Here is a 23,816-nt window from a genome sequence, read left to right as displayed (position 1 = left end):
TTCTGGAGGCGGAAGTGGGCACCATCACTTGGTCGGACCACGCCCCGGTGTGGCTTAAGCTACAAATCAGGGATACTCAGGTGGGCACTAAATTTTGGAGGTTAAATGACAGACTCTTGGACGACAAAGAGTTTGTGTCTCAGCTTAGACAGCGGATTATTGAATTCCTGGATATTAACGAGAACGGGGCAGTTTCACCGGGGGTGGTCTGGGATAGTCTGAAGGCTTATGTACGGGGCCTCTGTATAGCGCGGGCTGCCTATGTAAAAAAGGAAAGAGAACGGGAGCGTCTTTGTCTTCTGGAGCGGGTGGCCCAACTGGAGTTGAGCCATAAGCGAACTTTAGACCCTGATGCCTTACCGCCTTTAGTGGCAGCTCGACAAGCCCTGCTAGCTCTGGAAGGGGACAAGATAGCTTATCAGTTACAATTGCTGAAACAGCACCATTATGAATGGGGAAACAAGGCTGGGCGTTCTCTGGCCAGGAAGCTTAAGGAAAAAGTAGCACAGTCGCAAATTACTAAAATTAAGGGGACTCAGGGTCACTTCGTATACTCCCAGAAAGATATTGGGCATTGTTTTAATCAATTTTATCAGAAACTGTATGATTCCGAGAATTTGTGCACGTCGGAGGAGATTGCACAGTATTTGCAGGATGCACAGTTGCCGGAGCTTTCCCAAGCACATAGGGAACTTCTTAATGCGGACCTGAGAGAAGGGGAGGTGTCGCTTATTATTAAAGATCTTAAGGTGGGGAAAGCCCCTGGGTTAGATGGGTTTACAGGGAAATTCTACAAAGTTTTTAGTGTAGAGTTGATCCCGCCACTGGTGGCTATGTATAATGCCGTCCGGCTAGGGGCAACATTTTCAAAGGAATCAAACACTGCGGGCATTACGGTTTTGGCAAAACCGGGAAGGGACCATACCTTGTGTGGGTCATATCGGCCAATATCCCTGATTAATATCGACCTGAAAGTCCTGGCGCGGGCATTGGCTATACGTTTAGGTAGAGTTGCGCCGTGGTTGGTCGATAAGGATCAGTCTGGTTTTATTCTGGGCAGACTCGCCTCGGATAATGTGAGGAGGGTGGTGGAACTTATGTGGTGGGCCCAGTCCAATGACATACCGGCAGTGCTGCTTACGGTGGATGCTGAAAAGGCGTTCGATCGTGTGCACTGGCCATTCCTATTCCAAGTATTGCAAGGGATGGGCATAGGGGAGTCTTTCCTCACTTGGATCCAGAAGCTTTATGGCAGTCCGCATGCTAGGATTAAGATTAATGGGGCTTATTCGGATCCATTTGAAGTCAAAAGGGGTACCCGACAAGGTTGCCCATTGTCCCCTCTGCTGTTCGCTCTCTCGTTAGAGCCCTTCGCAGAAAAAAATTAGACGTCATGCGGACATCAAAGGTATACAGGTAGGGGATACGTCATATAAGATCACACTTTTTGCAGATGACCTTTTATTCACCCTCACCAGTCCGGAGACATCTCTGAGTCTCCTCTTAGGGGAACTTCGAGCGTTCGGACGGTTGTCTGGCTTTAAGATAAACGCCGATAAGTCCGAACTCTTGAATGTTTCTATGCCGGAGGGACAATTTGGCCTCCTACGGGAGGATATGCCCTTCCGATGTGCCAAGGAATTTATAAAATATCTGGGGGTTAAAATAGGGCCCCACCTTGAGGAGCTCTATCGACTCAATTATGGGCCTTTGTGGTCTCAGATTCAGCAAGACATGGATAGGTGGGACCGAACGGATCTCTCTTGGTTTGGCAGGGTAGCCGCCCTTAAAATGAACATATTACCTAGGCTCTGTTATGTATTCCAAACCTTACCCATCCCTGTGCCGGAAGGGGCCATGAGGATTTGGCAACGAAAATTGTTCCGCTTCATTTGGAAGCATAAACCCCCGAGGGTATCTCGCTCTACTCTCTACAGGGATAAACAGCGTGGAGGCCTCAATGTTCCCAACCTAAGTTGGTATTACACTGCTATCTTACTAGGGGTGATTGTTACTTGGCACAACACTAGGGAACCCAAGTCGCGGGTTGCTAAAGAGCAGGCAGTCTCCGAGGAGGAGCCATTGATGTCTAGGGTGTGGAGCAGGGACTGTGGGTCCGCTATTACCCACTCACTCACTCCATTTACTAAGGCTGTGTTAAAGCTTTGGGGTAAATGGAGAACCCGGTTGGCAGGGTCCAAAAGGATTTATCATCTTACTTCATTTTTGGGGGATCCTGGGTTCCCTCCGGGTAGGGATAAGGCCTTTTCGCAAAGGTGGACACAACTCGGCTTGACTAAGGCTGGGCAACTCTGTAGGGGGTCAAGTATGCTGGATATGGCGGCGTTACAGGATACATTTGGCGGGTCCCAGGGAGATTGGTTTGCCCTACAGCAGATTATTCATTTCCTGCGTTCCGTGGGGGCGCCTGGGGAGCTCTCTAAAGGTAAATCCCTCTTCGAGTCCTTTTGTGAACAGCGTGGGCCCATTCGCAAACCGATATCTCAGATCTATCTCCTACTCAATAATGGGGATAAAACTAAGGTCTCCTATCAACTTAATTGGGAATCTGACCTGGGGCAAGGTCTCCAGGATTCTGAATGGGATCAATGTCATATGCTCATGGAGAGGAGCTCCATTTCCGCTAATATAAAGGAAAATGGATATAAATTACTATATAGATGGTATATGTCACCGGCACGCTTACACCGAATGAATCCTAAGATAGGTGACTCTTGCTGGAGGCAGTGCGGAGAGAGGGGTACCTTTTACCATATGTGGTGGACTTGTCCCAAGATACAGACTTTTTGGGCTCTGATTACGGGGTATGCATCCGAGATCCTGGGGGTCGTAGTACCATTGGATCCCAGAGGCTGTCTCCTTAGCCTGGTGGATGGCGAGCTTAGCGATAAGCACAAGTTGCTCTTACTACAAGTCTATATTGCTGCGCGCAGTGAAATCGCTTTCCGCTGGAAAAATGTTGAAGTCCCTACTATGATGCAGGTTTATCTGCGGATGGACAGGCTGTATCAGATGGGCCGTTTGATTGCGCTTAAACATGATCGTATCCATAAATTTCAGGATGTGTGGGCTCCGTATACAATATGGCTACAAAAGCAAACATAAAGTAGACCACCTTGACTGTGAAACTTAGCAGGTTGGGGGGTGGGCTGGGGTGGAGGGATAGATGGAAAACGCTATCGATGCTATATGTATCGATGCTCTGTGTTCAAAAATCAGACTTGACACTGGTTGTTTAAAATACGTTTTATTCCCCATTTTATATGCTGTATCTCTTATCTATGATGGTTCCGGGAAGGATCCTTGGTATAGGGGATAGTTCTGTTTCTATATAATATGTTTATAAGCACATGTAAATGAATCTGACTTCATCCTGTGTTGTACCATCTGTTTTTCATGCAAAAATAAAAACTTACAAAAAAAAAAAAAAGCATTGAAAACATGACTTTTTAAACAAGCGTTTACAACAGATATCAGTGATTTTACTTTCTTATTCTATTTTATTTCAATGCTATGTAATCTAATTTAATCTATTGATTATTTTATCTATTTTATTATTCCTTAATCTAAATTTATTACTTTTATTCCTTTTATCTGTTTAATTATTTTTAAATATTATATTTCCTATCTATTGATTATATACAGAAATTGCAAACCGTTGTGAGGTAAGTAAATACCAAACATCGGCATATAAAACTGAATAAATAAATAAATACAAAATCATGAAAGGATTTGAACAAGTTAATGTAAATTGGTTATTTACCCTCTCAGATAATAGAAGGACAAGGGGGCACTCCATGAAGTTAGCAAGTAGTTCATTTAAAACAAAATCAAATAAAATTATTTTATTCAGCACATAGTTAAGCTCTGGAATTCATTGCCAGTGGATGTGGTTACAGCAGTTAGTATAAGTGGGTTTAAAGAAGGTTTGAATAAGTTCCTAGAGGATAAATCCATAAACTGCTATGATGGTAATTAATAAGCAATAGTAGATTGTGATCTTTATAGTATTTGGGTACTTGCCAGATACTTGAGACTTGGACTGTCCACTGCTGAAAACAGGATACTGGGCTTGATGGACCCTTGGTCTGACCCAGTATGGAATCTCTTATGTTCTTGAGGTATGGTTAACAGATGAGCCATTGACACAACATGCTTCTCACTGGATGAGCTTTAAATGGAATCTAATCTGGAGGCCTGCTAGCATATAATGCAAGATAAAAGTATGCTAGCCAACTGGGCAAAGTACATTTGAAGACTGCTATGCCAGTCAGTTAGGATCGAAAGAGATTAATAGTTGTGAGACCTGACGATGTGGCTCTCTTCTGGTAATAAGTTTAAGCTCTTTTACAGTCCAAGAAATGAAGGACTTTACCTTCATATGCATGCGGCCTCAGAAAGAAGATAGGTAACACAATGATTTTATTTATATGAAAAGCTGATAACCACCTTTGGGTGAGTGCATAGCACCACACTGTTGTGTAAGAAATTCATAGAAGGAGAGTAATGAACCAAAGCCTGAAGCTCACCAACTCTTCTGGTGAACGTGACCACAACAAGAAATACTTTCCATATGAGAGACTTCAGAGAAGCAAACTCCACTGGCTCAAAAGGAAGATTCATAAGCTGAGCAAAAACTACATTAAAGTCTCATGGAACAGGCTGTTTGAGAACTGAAAGTTTAGTATGCCATAAGACTTTCATAAACCTTGACATGAGTGGGTTTGGTTTACCCTCTACCTGCACATGGAAGGCTGCTGTGCCACAGAGATGCATGCTCACTGAAAAGTTATTGAGACTTAAGGAGGAAAGAAAGAACAAGTATCGAAGTAGCATTCGTGGTTCACATGCAAATGAGTCTAAGGAGTTTTGCTGATATGAAGACAAGAACTGTTTCCATTCAAAGCCATAAGCTCTTCTAGTCAAGGGCTTTCTAGCAGACTTTCTACCATTGTAAATAATTGCTCTGTTAATCTCCTATCTCCTTTTCTTTTCCTGCTCCCAGTTGTGTACATTCCTGTTTTATTCTAACTGCAAGTTTTTAAGCTCCACACCTATTAAAAGTTCTTTTATTGTATTATTTTTTTCACCCCTTGTTAAATGTAACTGGCATAATGTGATGCCTATCGTGAATGCCGGATGGATAAATAAATAAATAAATAAATGCATGCAATTTTGTCCTCAACTTCCTTGGGTAAGAAGAGTGAAGCGATCAGTGTGCACTCAACATCCAGGCTGTCAAGTTTAGAGAGGGAAGATTCAAATGACAGATGACCCTCTTGAGTCAATAAGGATAGATCGGTACTCAAACCAACAGATTTTGGGGGGGGGGGGGGGGGGGAGCAGGTGCTTATGGACAGTTGCACTAGATATGTTAAATTGCACCTGTCTGGACTATGCTGGTGCAGTATCAGGCACTTTCTGAACCATCTTAGCTATTAGCATTCCAGGTGAACCAAAAAGCACCCTCAGTGTATATACAATCATTAGGAAGACTGCAAATTTATTTATTTATTTTATTTATTATTTTTGTTATACCGAGTTTCATGACAGATATCACATCAACCCGGTTTACAATTAACAATGTGTGTAAAGCATAGCGTAACGTAATAAACAATATTCCCAATAAACTGTGAAACTTTAAAATCTTTCTCTTCATTTTCTTATGATGCGAAGAAGTCAATTAAGGGATGACCCCAAAGGTCGAGCTGTCTGTCAGCTGCTGATGGAACTATTCATGAGGGTGAAATACCCTGCTGAGGCAATCTAACATGCTGGAAAATCCTGAAGATAGATTTCTTGAAGAATTGCTCAATGGTTTCATGGCCATTCCCATATCTTTATGGTCTGCAGGCAAAGTCCATTAGCAAGTGTCTACCTGCTTTTTGACATAAAACATAGCTACTCTATTATCAGTTTGAGTGAGCATTCTCTTCCCTTCGAGATGGGAGAAAGTATTTAAGGCATACATGATCACTCACAGTTCCAGCAGGTTGATTTGAAACTGGCTTTCCACTAACAACCAAATCCATTGGCTTCAAAAGGGACCCATGTGTGCTCCCCATCTTTTGGAGGAAGCATCTGTTGCTAATGTCACCTGTAAAGATAGTAGATGGAGCAGAGGTCTCATTTTGTCTTTTGCAAGATATTCACTAAAGATGTCAAGGGTTGAGTTAGTTGATCCCACTGGGAATGGACATCTCATTGCAGGACTCATACGTGGAGGCAGGTTAGTGATACTACATAAACCATTAGCACAACTAACACTTCCCTGGCGTCTGTTCTGCATTCAGCAACCGATATGCCAGGGATTTGAGGACATTTATTTTGATTTATATGCCGCTTGCTTGATCTGTCAAAAGATAAGCCCTTTTTTGCAGAAAGTCTATTCACAACTTCATGAATTTGATTTTCAGCTTCGATGTTCCATAATTCATTACGCATCCTAGAAATTATAGGAGTTGAATGATATTCTATAGGGAAGTCAGTACTCATTCCCAGGAAGCCTCCATTACCAGCCAGTTGTCAAGGTAAGGGAAAATACAAATGCCTCTGATGATGGAGATGCACTGCTATTACAGCCAGGTGCTGCTGAAAGATCAAAGGAGAGCACTTTATACTGGCAGTGAGAGGATGCCACCAGAAAGCAAAGACAGCAGGAGAAATGGATGGATATGTGGACATAGGTGTCCTTTAGATCCAGGGTACACAGCTACTCCCCAACTTGGATAAAGGGCAGAATCATGTAGAGCTTCATCTTGAATTTCTCCCATAGTAGATTCTTGTTCAGACTTCTTAAATTCAGGGTGTGTTTCAATTCCCCGGTTTTCTTGGGCATAAGAAAATAGCAGGTCATGTTGATCGGGGGAGGTGGAGAAGACTGCTCTGTGAAAAGCAATTCCACCTCCAGGTGGAGCTGCACTGAGTCAGATGGATCCGGATTGAAGGCTGAGCAATGAGAAAGCAGGGGAAACAAGCAGTAACCAGATTCCATAATCTTGAGCACCCAACAATCTTTGGTGATCTTGCACCATTCCTCCAGATAGAGATAGATTCGCCCCCTTACTGTAGAGGATAAATGTTGGAATTAGAGATTGGTCAAAAATTTGGTCCAGGTTTTGTCTGGACCTGTTGTGGTGCGCTTTGGTTAGCGTCTTTCACATTGGCGTCCTCAAGCTGGAAGTTGCTTTTGTGGCAGCAGAGGAACATTATACTGCTGAAATTGTCAGAAGGGGCGTCTCTGAAAGTACAACAGCTTAAAAACGTAGTAGGGCTTGATAATAACCTGGATTAAATAATTAAATAATGAAATTTAATGGAACAGTTTTGCACAAGAGAAAAGAAAGTATTTTGTCTTTATGAGCAGGCAAGGCATCCTTGGGTGAGGAACATAAGCAGTTTGTGTAGAAAACTGTCTCCAGCTCAAGGCCTAGCTACTGAACACAGAATGGGGGGAGTATACCAGATAACGGTACTTTGACATCATTAGTTTAGGTAAAGGTTCAGTAGTTCTCCATTCCAAATAAGGAAGGCTTCAGAGTATGAAGAAAAAAAAGAAAAACGTTGTCAGCAATATTGGTATATAAGGATGTAATGTGTAGTTTAGAATCTGAGCAGGCTTTGGTAGTATGTCATGGTTAGACGCTCCAAGCCACTCCCAAGAAACTTGTATCTTGTATTCTTCTGGCTTTTCTTTGCTTTCCATAATAAAGAGTATTATTGAGTAATATAAAGGCTGTGAGTGTTTTCTATAACAAGCCAGCCGCGCAGCGAAATCCCTGAGTGCTACGAGCCTCAGGCAGTAAATTGAGAACATCTTGTAAGGTAAGAAAGGTAACCACCAAATAAAGTCCCTGCCCTGGGTGTGAGGCAGGTAAGGAACTTGGAAGTCACCGAGACAGCCGCCCTCGGGACTTCAACAGGCTAAGTTAACTGTTGTTCAGAGCCAGCTGAGAATAAATGGACTGCCATATGTTGCTCCTTGATCTGAGCAACTGTTTCTCTGAGTTTGTCTCTGAAGAAATGATCTGCCAGAAAGGGAACATCCACTAGCTTGTCATGGATATTGTCACGTAAACTGCTGGCCCTCAACCAAGCCATTCGACGTGCTCTGATAGAAGCTGATATGCTAAATGTTTTGTAAATTGAACACATAAGATGGCATATATACTCTTCAGTGTTGGGGAGCAGGTTCGGGTATGTAGTGTTGCCATCAATTGGGGCAAGGAGTAGCTTCAGTTTTTGAATGCAATAGTTTCAATATTGAAATCATGTAAATATTGTAACGTAAAAAAACTGGTGAGCGAAAAAAAGAGCATTAAGCATGGAACTCCGACATTTTAACAAAATTATCCAGCAGCCTGTTTCTTTCCTTGGTTGGGTGTTTGAGAGTATTGTTTTCTTTGCTCTGTTTAATGCTGACTCCACTACAACTGATTGGTGAGGCAGTTGTACTACTCCAAATCCCAGAACTTTCTAGACACTCTGCTTTAGATCTATCTTCGTGGCTACTAGAACACAGGAAATCAAGTTCTTCCACATTCTTGTTTATAATTCTTGCAAGATCAAATGGATTGGAAGGGCTACTGACTTTGATGGGGTGTGCAGAATCTGGAGAAGGCTGAAGACTTCTGTATGAGTTCTTTGTCCTAGTGCACTACCTAACTTATCCAGGAAGCAAGAATAAGATAGGTTCTCTGATGGAGTCAAGTGTTCTGGGAGTTCAGGTAGGGGATTGGAGGGAATTCCCATTGATTCCTCCTTTGATCCAAGAGAAGAGAGGACATTGATCCAGGACCCCAATGATAAAGTAGGCAACTGAAGAGGTGGTCCTTGGTCACCTTGTAGAGTATTCCTGGTGAACCTCCTCCAACTGCATGGACTCTGCTGCATGACAATGGTAAGGAATTGAACCACATCTTGGGGGTTCTGATAGAGTATCCCCTTGATCAGAGGTAAGAGACTCCTTGAGGGAGCAAATCTGACATTTTGGAAAGGAGAAGTCAAACAGTGCTCTCGTGTCCTTTGCCAATAGGGAAGTATGGAGGAAATTGCAAGGTCTGGGCGGGATGTTGAGTCCATCTGTCTACACAAAGGAAAACAAAACTATCGGGTAGGTAAAGTAATTTCTCCATTTCCTAGTGTGTAGCCAGATGGACTAAGAACCAATGGAATGTACAAAAGTAACTCCTAAACAGGGCAAGAGGCTGCCCACAGTCCGGTTAGCACTGCCCTCGCACAGGCTGCATTCTCTCAGGCATGGACGTCCAGGCGATAGAACCTGGAGAAGGTGTGTAAGGAGGACCACATCACTGCTCGACAGGAGATAGTAGCTTTGCTTCTGCCCAGGATATTGCCTGGGCCCCAGAGGAATGAGATTTAACCTGAAGGTATAAAGGCTTCCCTGCCTCTACATAAGCTCCTGTGATCACTTCCTTGATCCAGCAAGCTACGGTAGCTCGTGAAGCTGCTTTGCCTTGTTTTCTTCCCCCGTGAAGAACCACCAAGCGGTCTGTTTTGCGCACTGGTTCTGAACATTCCAGATATCATACTAAAAGCCTACTGCCGTTTAAGTGGCATAGGAGGCAGTAGCCTTCCGTGTCCGTGCGTCTATCAGGGGACGGTAAGGAAATGACTGGTTCACGTGAAACTCCAAAACTACCTTTGGTAAGAAGGAAGGGACGGTGAGAAGCTGTACTGTTCCTGGAGTAAACCAAAGGAACAGCTCCTGTCATAACAGCGCCTGTAGTTCGGGGATGTGACGAGCTAAGCATATTGCCACCAAGAACGCAGTCTTCAGCGTTAAAAGGCGTAGAGACAGACTGCACAGTGGCCAAAAGGAAGGCCCTGCTAAAAAGTCCAATATTAGATTGAGGTTCCATAGGGGGGAATCTGCCACTTTAAGGGTGGTGAGAGGTGTTTAACCCCTTTTAGGAAATGGGCCAAGTCCAGATGCGTTGACAGGCATGTTCCATTCACCTCTCCCCTGACACAGAAGAGAGAGCCACAACCCAGAGCTTCAAGGAGTTGAGGGACAATCCTTTGCTCAGGCTGCCCTGTAACAATTCCACAACATGGGGATCTTGGTCATTCGCGGGGGTACCCCACGTTCCTCGCACCAGGCCTCAAATATTCTCCAGATCCGTACGTATGCCAGGGACGTTGAGAATTTTCACGTGTGGAGCAAGGTGGCGATTACATATCCATGCTTCGTCAGGCGAGCCCTCTCAAGGGCTAGACCATAAGACAAAATTAAGTTGGGTCCTAGTGAAGAATTGGACCTTGTTGGAGAAGGACCCTGTATGGGGAGAGGTATAGGAAGCTCTCCACAGGAAGCCTCCACATGTCTGTGTAGCATGAGCATCTGGGCCAATCCAGGGCCACCAAAAGGACTAATCCTCTGTGGTGTTTGATCTTGCCCAGCAGAGGCCACGGAGGGAAGGTGTACAGTAAGTCCTCTCCTCTGGCCAGGTCTGGACAAGGGCATCGATCCCTTGGGACTGCTGATCTAGTCTGACTGAAGAATCGGGGAACCTTCACATTGTGAGATGTTCCAGCGCATCTCTTCCTCGGTCCATCGCCCCTGGGTTGTCAATTCCTGACAGTGAGCTCCCCACCCTCATAGACTCGTGTCCGTCGTGAGGACTATCCAGTTTTGTAGGGATAGGCTTACGCCTTTGCTTAGGTGAACTTCCTGTAGCCACCACTGGAGTAGAGAACATACTTTCATCGGTAGGTGGAGGCGAATTGAGTAGTCTTGAGACAGTGGGTTCCAATGTGACATCAGAGAGCGTTGGAGTGGCTGCATGTGTGCCCTCACCCATTGTATTACTTCCAGGGTTGACACCATCAGGCCGAGGACCTGGAGATAGCTCCACACCCTGGGGCGCATTGTGTTCGTCAACCAATGCATTTGGTACATCAGTTTCCTTATCCTTGATTGAGGGAGGAAGACCTTGTCCTGCTTGGTGTTGAACTAGACTCCCAGGGTCTCTAAGGACAGAGGGCTTGAGGCTGCTCTTGTCCGTGTTCACGACCCAAGTTCCTGTGGGAGGGACCTGACCCTGCTGGCCGGCTCTCTTCCAACGATTTGGCCCGGATCAGCCAGTCGTCTAAGTAAGGGTGCACCAGGATCCCTTCTTTCCTCAATGCTGCCACCACAACCACCATACTTTTGGAGAAGGTTCTGAGGGCAATTGCCAGGCCAAAGGACAATGCCCGGAACAGATTATCATGGCCCAGTACAGCAAAGCTGGTGGTCTTGATGGATTGGAATATGAAGGTAGGCCTCAGAGGTCCAGGGAGGTTAAGAACTCTCCCAGTTGTACGGCCATTAAGACGGAGCAAAGAGTTTCCATGCAGAAGTGCATTACCTGCAGATGATTGATGCTCTTGAGATCCAGGATGGGTCGGAATGAACCCTCCTTCTTGGGTACGATGAAATAGATGGAATAACGCCCTCAGACTGAGGAGCCTTATCAATGTGGATTCCACTGCCAGCTTTTTGTGCAGGAAGTGGAAAGGTGACATAATGAGGGATGCTGCGAAATTCCAGAGCGTATCCTTCTTGTATGATGTCCAGTACCCATTTGTCCGACATGATCTCGACCCACCGCTGATAGACGAGGGATAGTCGGCCCCCCTATCTCCTCATCCCGTGGATGGGTTGGCCAAACTTAATTGGGAAGTTCAGGTCAAACCTGAGCCCTAACCCGTTCCTTTTTTTTGGTGGTCAGCTCCATAGTGGCATAGTGCAGGAGTACAGGCCTGGGGGCTAGATAATAGAAATTGGCCAGAGGTAGGTAGCGGGGCGGCGGTACAGTGAAAAATGACATCCGCCACTGAACCCCAAAAGCTATTCAGAGTCCGGCAGTGAAAGAGGCGGTGTGTGTGTGTGAGTGTGCCTTCAGCAGTCCTGCATTTTATACAAAGAGGGGAGTCCGTACATCCCCTCACCAAGGATATCGCTGACAGGGACTCAGACACCTCGGACGATGAAGGGATTGTGGACTCATTGGAGGATGGGGAAATCCCTCTAGGCCTGGAGCCATACCGGACCATGCTACGGTTTTTTCACAGAGATGAATTACCGGCCCTGGTCTCTCAGACCTTAAGAACATAAGAAATTGCCATGCTAGGTCAGACCAAGGGTCCATCAAGCCCAGAATCCTGTTTCCACTAGAGGCCAAACCAGGCCACAAGAATCTGGCAATTACCCTTGAAGACGCTGGGAGTTCCTGGCACGGATCCTATGTCAGAACCAAAGAAGAATCCCATCCTGTTTTCTCTACGGAAAGCCTCTTGCTATTTCCCAATGCTGGAAGCCATCCAGGAGTTGATTGAACTGGAATAAGATGCCCCAGAACCCATAGGCCAAGGGAGAAATACATAAGGTTTCCTCCCTCTGCCACTCCTTCACTAAGGCATCGATTCCAGATGACTTCAGATCTCTCCTGCGACTAAAAAACCAGCAAGCCTTCGCATTCCCACCAGTAGAAATCAAAGCCAAGAACAGCAGACCCCATTCGACGATGATGTTGAAAGCCTGTTAGATAGATGCCACTCTCCCAGATCCAAGGCAGGACGACTGAGGAAAATCAGCCTGCACATTGTCCATGCCATGTGAGATGCAGACAAGGCCTGAAGATGCCTTTCTATGCAAGGAAGAAGCATATGCAAGGAGATCTGTGGACTTGGGGGTGGGGGGGGGTCTTCCCTTGATGGCTGATGTATGCTACCACCATGGCATTGTCAGACATTACTCTCAAATAGTCTGAGTAATCTGGGCACAATTTCAAGGAGTGACAATCAAATCACCTAAGCATTCATATGGTTGATACAACAACTCACTTCTACAAAGGTCCACTGTCCCTGCGCGGTGAGTTCTTGACAGTGTGCTCCTCACCCTGACAGACTCACATCTGTGGTCACCTCTGTGTAAACAGGGGGTATTAAATCTAGCCCCCCCCCCCCATTCAAATTATCATGATCCAGCCACCATTGTAGGCTCCGGGTGATCAACTCCAGAAAAGGCAACCTCACCAAGTAGTCATGGCACTAGAGATTCCATCGAGACAGCAAGGCCCACTATAGAAAGAGCATATGCAATCTTATCCGTGGTACCAAGTCCAAGGTCAAAGCCATGGAAACCAAGGTGTGGAGGTAAAGCCACACTGACAGCCCTAATTAGCTGCAATCTTCTGATATGGCTTCCCAATTTCAGCATCTGCTGCTCCGGTAGCAACACCTAACTGGTGAGCATATCATAGTGAGCGCCAAAATATACCACGTTCTGAGATGGTTGTAGATTGTTCTTGGCCAGGTTTACAACCTACCCCAGCTCCTGCAACAACTGGATCATCTTCTGGGAGGCCGTCTAGCTCTCCTCAAAAGACTTCACGTGGCTTAACCAATCGTCCAGATATGGGTGGACCAGGATATTTTTCCCATACCTGGCCATCACCACCATTTATCACCTTGGAGAAGGTTCTGGGAGCTGTAGCCAAACTGAAGGCTGGTGCCTGAAACTTGGGGATCTCATACCCAGCTCTAAAATGACTCCAATTCAAGAATTACTTGCAGGGCATGTAACGTCACACCCCTGCCATCTTCTGTATGGAGTCCCTCAAGGCTCCAGCCTCTTCCCCACCCTCTAAGAAAAATATGACCTCGCTGTACAAGCTACTCAAGGATGCCAACATTCTCTACCATGCAAACACGGACATACCCCCTTGGCCCTGATCCCAGTCTGGCTCTCTCTGAATTCAACCCTGAACTCGAGAAAGTCTCCAACTGGTTGTTCTACAATAAACTGAAATTGAACCCCCATAAAAACAGAAGAAGTCCTGTGGATTAGAAAAAAGGACTACAACTTCATCCACTCAAGGGTTACCCTAGGATCAGGGGTTGCCAACTCTGGTCATCAAAAGCCACAAATAGGCCAGATTTTCAAGATATCCACAATGAATATGCATGAAATATAATTTGCCTACAGTAGAGGCAGTGCATGCAACTCATACATATTTGTTAAGGATATCCTGAAAATCTGGCCTGTCTGTGGCTCTCAAGGACCAAGTTGGCCACCCCTGCCTTAGATTTATTTATTTTTATATTTATTTATTATTTTTATATACCGACATTCGTTGGCGTACATCACATCGGTTCACATTATAACAGAGTAATAGTATGACTGGAGGTCATACTATTTATACATTGTAACATTCACATTATAACAGTGTAATAGGATGACTTCCTGCCCATTCCCTCATTAGGTTAAAAGCCTGGGTTTCTTCCTGGACTCCAAACTCTCCACAGACGTCCAAATTCCATCAGTAACCAAAGCCTCCTTCTTCCAGATTTATTTATTTATTTTGGACTTTTATATACCGACATTCATGTAGAATATTTACATATCATATCTGTTTACAGTGAACACACAAAAGTTGCAAATAGCATTACATAGAACAGGGTGACATGGAACTGGGAATAAGGGATCAAAAACAAAAGGTAAATAATGATATACCGACTGCAACATCTTTCTCCTTTCTTCGAGTACCATGCCTGTTTTATCTACTGTTTGGACTTCTGCAACACTCTATATGTCAGAGTATCCAAGAATCTCTACCACCTACATACAGCTCATTCAAAACCCAGCTGCTTGATCTATACGGAAGGCCAAATAGGACCACATCATCCCACTCCTCAGATTCTTACACTGGCTTCCCAAACATTACCGGGCAGTGCTCAAAACACTGGTCCTCATATTCAAGGCCCTCAAAGATCTAACATCTGCCAATCTGCACAACTGCCTCTCCCCCCCCCCCACCTCCATAAACCCTGTGCATTCAATCCCCTAAGCGTTGTGCCATTCCCTACAGTACTGAAACTCACAACCACCAGGAAAATAACTTTTACAGGCTCAGACCCCACCCTCTGGTACTCTCTTCCATGTGAAATCAGACATGCCTCTGATCTGCTGACATTCAGGAAATCCCTGAAAACCTGGCTGTTTATAAAAGCCTATGGTTGCAGCCCCCCTCTCCAAACTGCCGAAGAGACCTCTGCTCCCCTATTCACCATCAGAATCCATATAATTCCAACAAGCTTACTTGTACCTTCTCATCCTACATTGCTGTTGAGTTTTGAACTGTACACTATAAACTGCTTCACTAAGTTTGGCTATTGTTTACTGCTTCTTGCTCCCACTGTAAATCCTGTTCTTTGTAGATCAGCTCCTGTTCTATGCTGATTAGTTCCTATTTACTGTAAAACAGTTTCCCTGTTATACGCTTTAATTCTTGGTGAAAAAGCATGATCATAAATGATGATTATGATGAAAATGTCAACTTAAAACACTGCAAAGTGAAGGTACTGGTGGTGCTCTTCCAGGATTGGTACATGAAGATATGCTTCCATTAAATCCAAAGTGGTGAAAAAATCCCCTTTCTACATCACCATGATCACTGACTGCAAGGTTTCCATTCTGAAATGAGTTACCTTCAAGCAGTCATTTACCTACTTCAAATCCAGAACAGGGCAAAAGAAACTCTTTCTTCAGAACCACAAAATAAATTAAATATGCCCTTGAACTTCTTGGGCCTTCCAGCACCAGGACCATCACCTTTAATGTGAGAAGCCTTTACAGAATGGACATCACCATGGCTTTCTTCTCAGACTGACAAAAGGAAACCATAAAAGCATCAAACTGGATGCTCAAACTCCAGGGTCTAACCATGTCCCAAGATTTTGAGAACCCATTGATTAGTTGTAAGCTGGGCTTACCTGTGATAAAACCAAGATGCCTGCCTATCTCAGGTACCTGAGAGTGGGCCTCTCAGCACTCATGGTGCCAATCTGGAAGCTTCTGCTGCACTGCCCTCGCTATTCTTCTTGGAATAAAAAGACTGGCAACAGGAAAAAGTAAGAGACCTCCTCCCCCCACCCCTAACTCTGCTGAAAATCTTCAAAACACAAATGGCCCCAGAAGGCAAAAGGACAAAGATCTGCCCTTATCCTCCAACAATCTGGGAACCTTCAAGTTCCCTCAAATTTTAGCCATCGTATGCAAACAGTCATCCCTTAAATGGCAGCTTGGTCAAATTGGACTTGGAAATATTGTCCACCACCTAATGACTTAACCATACATGCCAACAGGCCGCTATTATGGAGGCCATTTCTCTAGCCTCTGCGCAGGCCAAATCATACCTGGTGTTTGCCAAAAAAGGCAGCCCCCAGCTCCAGAGATGGAGAATCTTCTTCCAATTCCTGTGCCTCTTGGGCTAAAAGAAGCCCAGAGCGTGCCACAATACAACAGCAGACATATCTGGAGATTCATTGCCACTGCATCAGAGACCCGTTTAAGCATAGCCTCTAGCTTCCTATCCTGTGCACACTAAGTGCAGCCCGCCCGCCCCCCCCCCCCCCCCATTCCACTGAGATGGTGGTTCTCAGACACTAAGCATAACATCTACCCATTGAAAAAAAGGTTGGTCTCTCACCTGAGGATCCAGAGGATATATACTGCCCAGTGACCATTCCCCCTTAACATCAGCCTCCGGAAAACTCCACACCAAATCCACCAAGTCCTTCGTGGAGGGGAAAGAAATATGAGGTTTTCCTCATACTAAATATGATGGGGTCCCACTTTGATACCTTAACCCTATCTTCTTCATCTGCTTTCAATTATAATGTGCTTAGGGAATGTGAAATCAGGGAAGGTAACTCATCCCTATGAAAAAGCTACAACATTATCCTATGGGAGTCCCCTTCAGGAGGAATTGCTCTTTCCTCCAATGTCTTAGGAACATCCCCTAGAGTAAAAGACTGATAACGATGCAGGAAATCAGATAGGAAGGAATCCTCTCCTATCTCCTGGGATTCCATGTTCTGACGAGACAGTTTCGTTCTTCGGGAAAACCTGGAGCCGAAGGAGCAGAAGACTACTCTCTAAACGTGGACGCCCCCTACTCCCTACAAAGAGCTTGCAGTGCCTTAACACTACCCTATTCAGGAGAGGGAGGACATATCCACCCAGGGATTGATGCCCCTGGTATGCCTAGGCAAAGGGAGTCACTCTCTGTCCCCTTACCTGTTCTCTGGTATCAGAGGCAGTAGCCCATCTTCCTGTCTACGGCTCCTGTGCTCCAAAATGGCCATTGGAGTCCATCCTGTGGATGGAACAGATGCAGACCTCCCTGATGTCTTAACTCTGCAGTCCAGCACCTCCCCTGGGCTACAGAACACTCCTTGCACAGCCTCTGTGCATCTCCTGCTGGTTCTTGGCTGCAAGCTTTACACAGTGCCGAATTTCTCCTGTACTGAGCCATGGGCACAATCTTAGCCTCACCATGCAGCTTTGAGAGATGACCCAACTTTCTGCAAACTTCAGAAGCTCCCTGAAGTGAATTCTACTCCCCTAATGACCTGGCACAATAAGATACACTCACCTGGAGCATCCATCACCACAGCTCCAAGGCTGGCTGAATTCTCTGTCCTCAAAATCACTTTTTTTGTGTGTTCCCCAAGAAACCTGACAGAGGACCTTAAAGGCACAGCCTGCAACCAAAGGAGCCAGGGCAATGAACAAAGAGAAGGAGGCCCGGAGGGGGAGCAGCAGACAGCCAAGAAGGGCAAAGAGAAAACAGAGATTTTACTTACCTGTAAGCTATTCTCAAATTATACTGCTCACCAGAGGGAGAGGGCCACCTCCAGGCCCCCCAAGACACCAGCAGGGACTCCAACAGAGGGGGAGAGCTAAGCTGTCACCTCAGTAGTCCAACACCTCAACTTTGTGTTTTATGCTGGCAATTTTTTTATGTGGTTGGCCCTATAAGGTGATGGTGGTCCCTTGAAGTTGGGGCTGTTGGCCACGTTATTCTGTCCCATAATTTGTCGCATGTCATCAAGCCATGAACTTTTTTCATGGGCAGGATTGCTTTTTGCGTGGGCGAGACAGATGGTTCACTCCGGCCATGTATCACTTACTGTGGCCTGAATACTATCATGAAGAGGAACCAATACCTTTTGCCCCTCATCTCTGAGTTATTTGACAAGCTTCATGGGGCTACTAAAATTGGATCTCATAAGAATATGCAAAGGAGATGATTGAAAGACCAGGTTCAACCCACAACAGCCACTAAAAATATTTGGTTATGCCATTCGGACTATGCAATGCTCCCACAATCTTCCAAAATATGGTCAATGAGATCTTTAGAGATGCTTGATTCATAAATTCTTGTTTATCTGGATGACATTCTCATATATTCTCAATCCTTAGCCAAGCACTGATCAAATAAAAGCCATTCACATAATGCTGGCAAGACAACAGGCTCTACATTAAACTAGAAAAAACACTCTTGAGAAAACCAAGCTACTGTTCCTCAACTACATCATCTCAGACCTGGATTTAAAGATGGATCTTGATAAGCTCTTGGCATTGGCCCCAACCAGTGGGGCTCACTCTTCAACAATTCCTAGGTTTTATCAAATACTGTAGAAGTTTATTCACAATTATCCCTCTCTAGCAGCACCACTCACTGCATTAACCCGAAAGAGCTCAGACACCCATAACTAGCTGGACCAGGCGGTTCAGGCATTTCAGTGGTTGAAATCTGCCTTTGTGGATGCACCATGGCTAACACACTCTGATATTAACAAACCCTGTTGGAGACAGAGCAGTACTTTTCCAAAGCAATGCCAATAGGAGGATGTTGCCTTGCTCCTCCTTCTCCAAGAAGTTTATGCCTTCCAAGCAGAACTATACCATAGGGGACCGGAAACTCCTAGCTGCTAAACTTGTCCTTGAAGAATGGAGGGTGCCCATCATCAGGTTACCATAACTATGGATCATAAAAATCTATACTTGCAGAAGACTCAAAGATTAAACCCTCAACAAGCAAGATGGTCTCTTCAACAGGTTCAACTTTTATTTAATCTACCGACCTGCTGAAAAAAAAAAATAAATATCAGAGCGGATGCTCTCTTGCTCCTTTGATGTCTCAGATACCCTGGAACTACCACAAACGTTCATTCATCCTGTAAAAATTCTCACCACTACTACCCTCAGTGTACCAGTGGGCAAAACAGTGGTCCCCCAATGTCTCAGAGAAAAGGTCCTGTGCTGGGGTCTCAATTACAAAATAGCAGGGCATCCAAGGGTTAGCAAAACCATAGCGCTAGTCTCCCGTCATTACTGGTGCCCTGGCTTTCCCAAGATCACAATGCTACACAGAAATATGCCCCAACTGTGCCTGCAATATGGTTTTCCCACATTCATCCCTGAGGACTTCTGCAACCTCTTCCAATCCCTGAGAAACCTTGGTCCCCCATCTCTTTTATATCACAGATCTCCCTCTGTCCAAAAGAGCTACATTATTTGAGTCACTGTAGACCGCTTCACAGCCCCTGTACTTGCTCATTTCTTTTATTAAAACATTTTCATCTGCACAGGCTTCCAGATCATATTGTGAGCAATTGTGGCATCCACTTCACTGCAGTCATTCCTTTCCATCTGTCACATTCTCAGTATATCACTTTCTACTGGAACTAGTCCTGCTGTCTTCATACCACTTCTCAAAAACCCTCACTGGGCCCTACCCATCCTGCTATCATCCCATCTCCTCCTCCTGTTTGAATGCAAACTACTCAAATATGAGGCTCACCTCAACTCACCTATCTTGACTTTCTTTCATCTCAAGCCATTCTCTATGTGCTGCAGTCTGGTTTTCACAATCTACATTCCACAGAAACAGTCCTTGCCAAAGTTTCCAATGATTTGTTTATGGCTAAAACCAAAGACCCTTAACTTGATCCTTATCCTTCTTAACCTACCTGCTGCTTTTGACACAGCTGACCACTAACTACTCCTTGATACTCTATCCTCACTTGCATTGCAGGATTATATCCTATCTTGGTTCTCTTACCTCTCCCACTGCACTTTTAGTGTGTCCTCTGCTTCAGGGGTTCTCAACTCAGTCCTCAAGGGATATCTAGCCAGTCATATTTTCAGGATATGTCCCATATATATGCAGGAAACAGATGCACTCCCTCCACTGCATACAAACCTCTCATGCATATTCACTGGAGAGGTCCTGAAACTTGATTGGCTAAGCATATCCCCTTATCAATTCTCTCATCACCTCCTGCTTAGACTACTGTACACTGTTCCCCATGGATGTCCCAATGAACCATTTATCTACACTACATTCTATCCAAAAAACATCTTTCGCTGAAGTCACTACATCCATATAACCCCTCTTCAAGTCATTACATAGGTTCCTTATCTTTCACATACATTCAAGCACATCTTAATTACAAGAGCCTTCATTTTGCAGTTCCTCACTACCTCTCCTCTTATTTCTCCCTACATCCCTCCTTTTGAACTCTACTCATCAGGCAAATCACTCCTATGCATTCCCTTCTCCTCTAACTAGCAACTTCATACTTTCTACCTGGCTGCACTGTACATTTTGAATAGTCTTCCCAAGTTGGTACATCTGTCCTTATTCAAATTCAGTCTAAACTCACCTGTTTTGTACTACTTTTAAATCTTAATTCCTGATTATCCCACTTGCAACCTTATTAACCATTTTCTTAAACTAAATTCAAAGTCTCTTATGACCTGTATGTTTGCCTTGATTAGATTGTAAGCTCTACAGTGCACAAATTGTTTGTGTTTCTGCATATGTTAAGTAACACTATAGAAATAAGTGGTAACTCTGGCCATAATTTAATATTTTTTTAATTAAATAATTTCTATTTAAAATTAGTTTCTAATAAAGAAGCACATAAAAAAAAAATTGGTGTCAGTTCAATGGATTGCTTACCTCATCTATTAGCTTTCTAGCATTTGCAGTGGTGTAATCACCTGCAAAAAACACTACCAGACAAAGTTCATCACTTTTCTTTGGTCTCTGACCCCGGGTTACTGGAATGATGCTCCTGTTGACATCTGTGGAAATGCGAACAGCTTTGAGTTCTTCAGAGTCAGGCAAAGGAACACAATCTTGAACAACAGCATCATCTGAAAGAAGACACCAGTTGTTCTCTCCTTCCACAGGTGTAAAATCATGGATATTGCTCCAGGTGTTATTGAAGATACTCAGCCCAGCATCTTTAAACTGGAAAGCCAATTCAGGATAATAATACTGAAAACAACCAAATTTAATACCGGTTGATGACTCGATAATTGGCTGAGTAGCACAACACAAGAACACTTCAAGCCTTCTGCAATCCCTCGTACGAAACTGTTGGCATGCAACAACACACTTGCAATCTTTGCAGTCACGGAAAAAGACACTGCCCTTGACGGGTCCCAGAAAGATGCGACAATTTGTACAATCATCAATGGTGATAGTTGCAGAGTGGTCAAATATGTAGATATTGCAATTCTCACACTCCTGAATAACAAACTGTTGTCCTGCAACCTTTTCCGGTAGGCGGCCCACAGTTTGATCCTTCAGTCCATTAAACATGTAGTCTTTTAAATCAACCTGAGGACAAAATAAAATAGCAGGAAAAATGTTTTAAAGGCAATTAAATACTAAATTGAATGTTTACAAAAGAAATAACACAACACAACTTGGGCTGTTGCATTTTATCATTCAACTAGAAGAATAAGTGCCCATAGCATTATCTCAATTTCTGCATTTCCAAAACACATACTAGATTAATAAAAGTGAAGATATGAATCCTCAAAAAACACTGCCTTACTCAAACCTAATATTGGTACTCTGCTGACAATGCTGTTTGTTGTAAATAAAGTAAATTAGGCAATTTGAGTTCTCTGCAATAAAATAGTAAATAAATCACAAAAAAAAAGCACTGTTACATATCAAGATGAAAACATTTTAGACACACCTAGTCTCAGACAATTTTAAAAAGTACTCTTACTAAAACCCAGAAAAAATGATCAGTACAAACATCTAGAGATTTATGTACTAGAGATTTATGTACTAAAGCTTTACTCCCTTTTTTTTTTTAAGATATAATAAAGCATGGTAGGCTTTGTGCACTGCCCTTACCTCAGATTGATGTGCTAAAATTACTTGTGTAATAAAGAATTTTGCACACAAAAAATGTTTAAACAATTTCATGACTGAGTTGAAAATTTTAAAAGGCCTGCTGAAAAAAAGATAGGTTAACATTTTACAAAAAGTTATTAATAATGCACTTTTCAGTAGCTCAGGTAATACATTCCACATACTGAGCCCTGCCACATAAAAAGTCCTCTCTCTGCTTTCCTCAAGACGCAAGTGTTGGAAAGATGGAACTGAGAGAATAAGGGTGAGATGGCTTTCAATTCAATATCCAAGGTGGTTACCAGATTCACGGAATTTCTTCTTCCCTTACAGCCAGCAGTGAAAATCAGTTTGGTGTGCTGGGCAAATTCTGACAGTTTGAAGGGAGAAGGTCTGGATCCTCCCTCATGGACCACTATAACACGGATGCCAACAGGTACAAAAGAAAGCTTACTGCCAGAGTTGGATGGCTCAGAGGCAGTGGGGAAGGAGGGAAGGGACACTGTCAACAAATAAGTTGGAATTAAGAGTCAGATGCTAGTTTTTCCTCTTACCCAATGCTGCAGCGGTGGTATATTAGAACAAACAGGAAGGCACTCAGTTAAACGCTAGCAATCAAGGCTGCCATAATATGCAAATGGGAAGAGCAAAAAAAATCTTAGTATATGTATAAAGATAAATTTTAGGCAAGCTAGTTAGGTCTTTGGAAGACTTTGTAACACGAATAGACAGCCATGGATCAGGACTCCAATGATTGATAAATATGAATCAATATATTACATATAATCTAAGTACAAAGGTTGTTCAAAGGTATGACACTATTACTATTTGTGCTGATAAAGAGCAGGGATGGCCCCAAGGAACATTTGGTGTCCCTGAGAACATAAAAGGCTATGACATTTAGTATTTATCATCACCTGGGAAGATCAAATGCTTTATTAAACATTAGTACCCATACCAATGAGCTAATAATAAGTTACACAATTGTTGTCCTTTACCAAATGGGAAATCAAAGGACTAGTACTGAAATACCTTCCTGAGTAAAAGTGTGCTCTGGCACATGGGATCAGGTCTAGTGTGGATGTCTTTAGCCCTAAAAAATGTAGGTAGATTCAAATTTTGGGTACAGTCTTCATCTGGAAGCTTTGCCACTGGGAGATCCTGTTTCATTTTGGGAAGGTGAGCCCTTAGGTCGTTGACAAGATTGGTGCAGCCTGGTTAACGCAAACACGGACTAGGCATAGACAGGCGGTGGATAACATGTTGCAGGCTACAGTCAGGATGGACAGAGACCAGGCAGAGACAAAAAGCAGGCTAAGGTCAGGGCTGGCACAGTTCAGGCAGAGACGAAGAGACAAGCTGAGGTCAGAGTAGACGGCAAACAAAGCAACGTCAGAAGGTCAGGCCGGGTCAGCAGCAAGAAATCAGACCAAAAGTGAAGGAAAAGCAGGGCAATCAGGAACCAGGGAAGGTGAGTGGCAGGAGCAGGGAGACAGACAAGCAGGAACAGGGACAGGGTCAGAAGAGACACCACCACCTAGAAGAATCCCCAAAGGACTTGTTACTGAGGTGCTGGCTAAGAGCACTAAGCTTCCTTATGTAATAAAGCCGGCACCACAGAAATCCCAGACACAGGGATGCGGCCTGCCTCCTAATCAGAGCCACTGAATGCAGCAATGCACTGGAAGCTATGTCAGAGGAGTCTGCAGCCAGACGATGCCACTGGGGAGGCATGGAGCATTAAAAGATGCATTTTCAAACCTCTTTGGTTTAAGGTAT

General features: G+C 44.1%; 1 protein-coding gene across 3 annotated transcripts in view; it reads right to left on the bottom strand.

Moving 5' to 3' along the window:
- Window positions 1–23,816, bottom strand: part of RP2 (RP2 activator of ARL3 GTPase) — a 97,593-nt gene that overhangs the window by 58,299 nt on the left and 15,478 nt on the right. For all 3 annotated transcript variants that reach the window (XM_029603063.1, XM_029603062.1, XM_029603064.1), the window contains exon 2: window positions 20,844–21,509. In XM_029603063.1, coding sequence (XP_029458923.1) covers window positions 20,844–21,509 — 666 coding nt within the window. The remainder of the gene's footprint in view (window positions 1–20,843; window positions 21,510–23,816) is intronic.

This window comes from Rhinatrema bivittatum, chromosome 5 (assembly GCF_901001135.1).
Source record: "Rhinatrema bivittatum chromosome 5, aRhiBiv1.1, whole genome shotgun sequence".
Taxonomy (NCBI): Eukaryota; Metazoa; Chordata; class Amphibia; order Gymnophiona; family Rhinatrematidae; genus Rhinatrema; species Rhinatrema bivittatum.
This window is presented reverse-complemented; position numbering and strand designations above follow the sequence as displayed.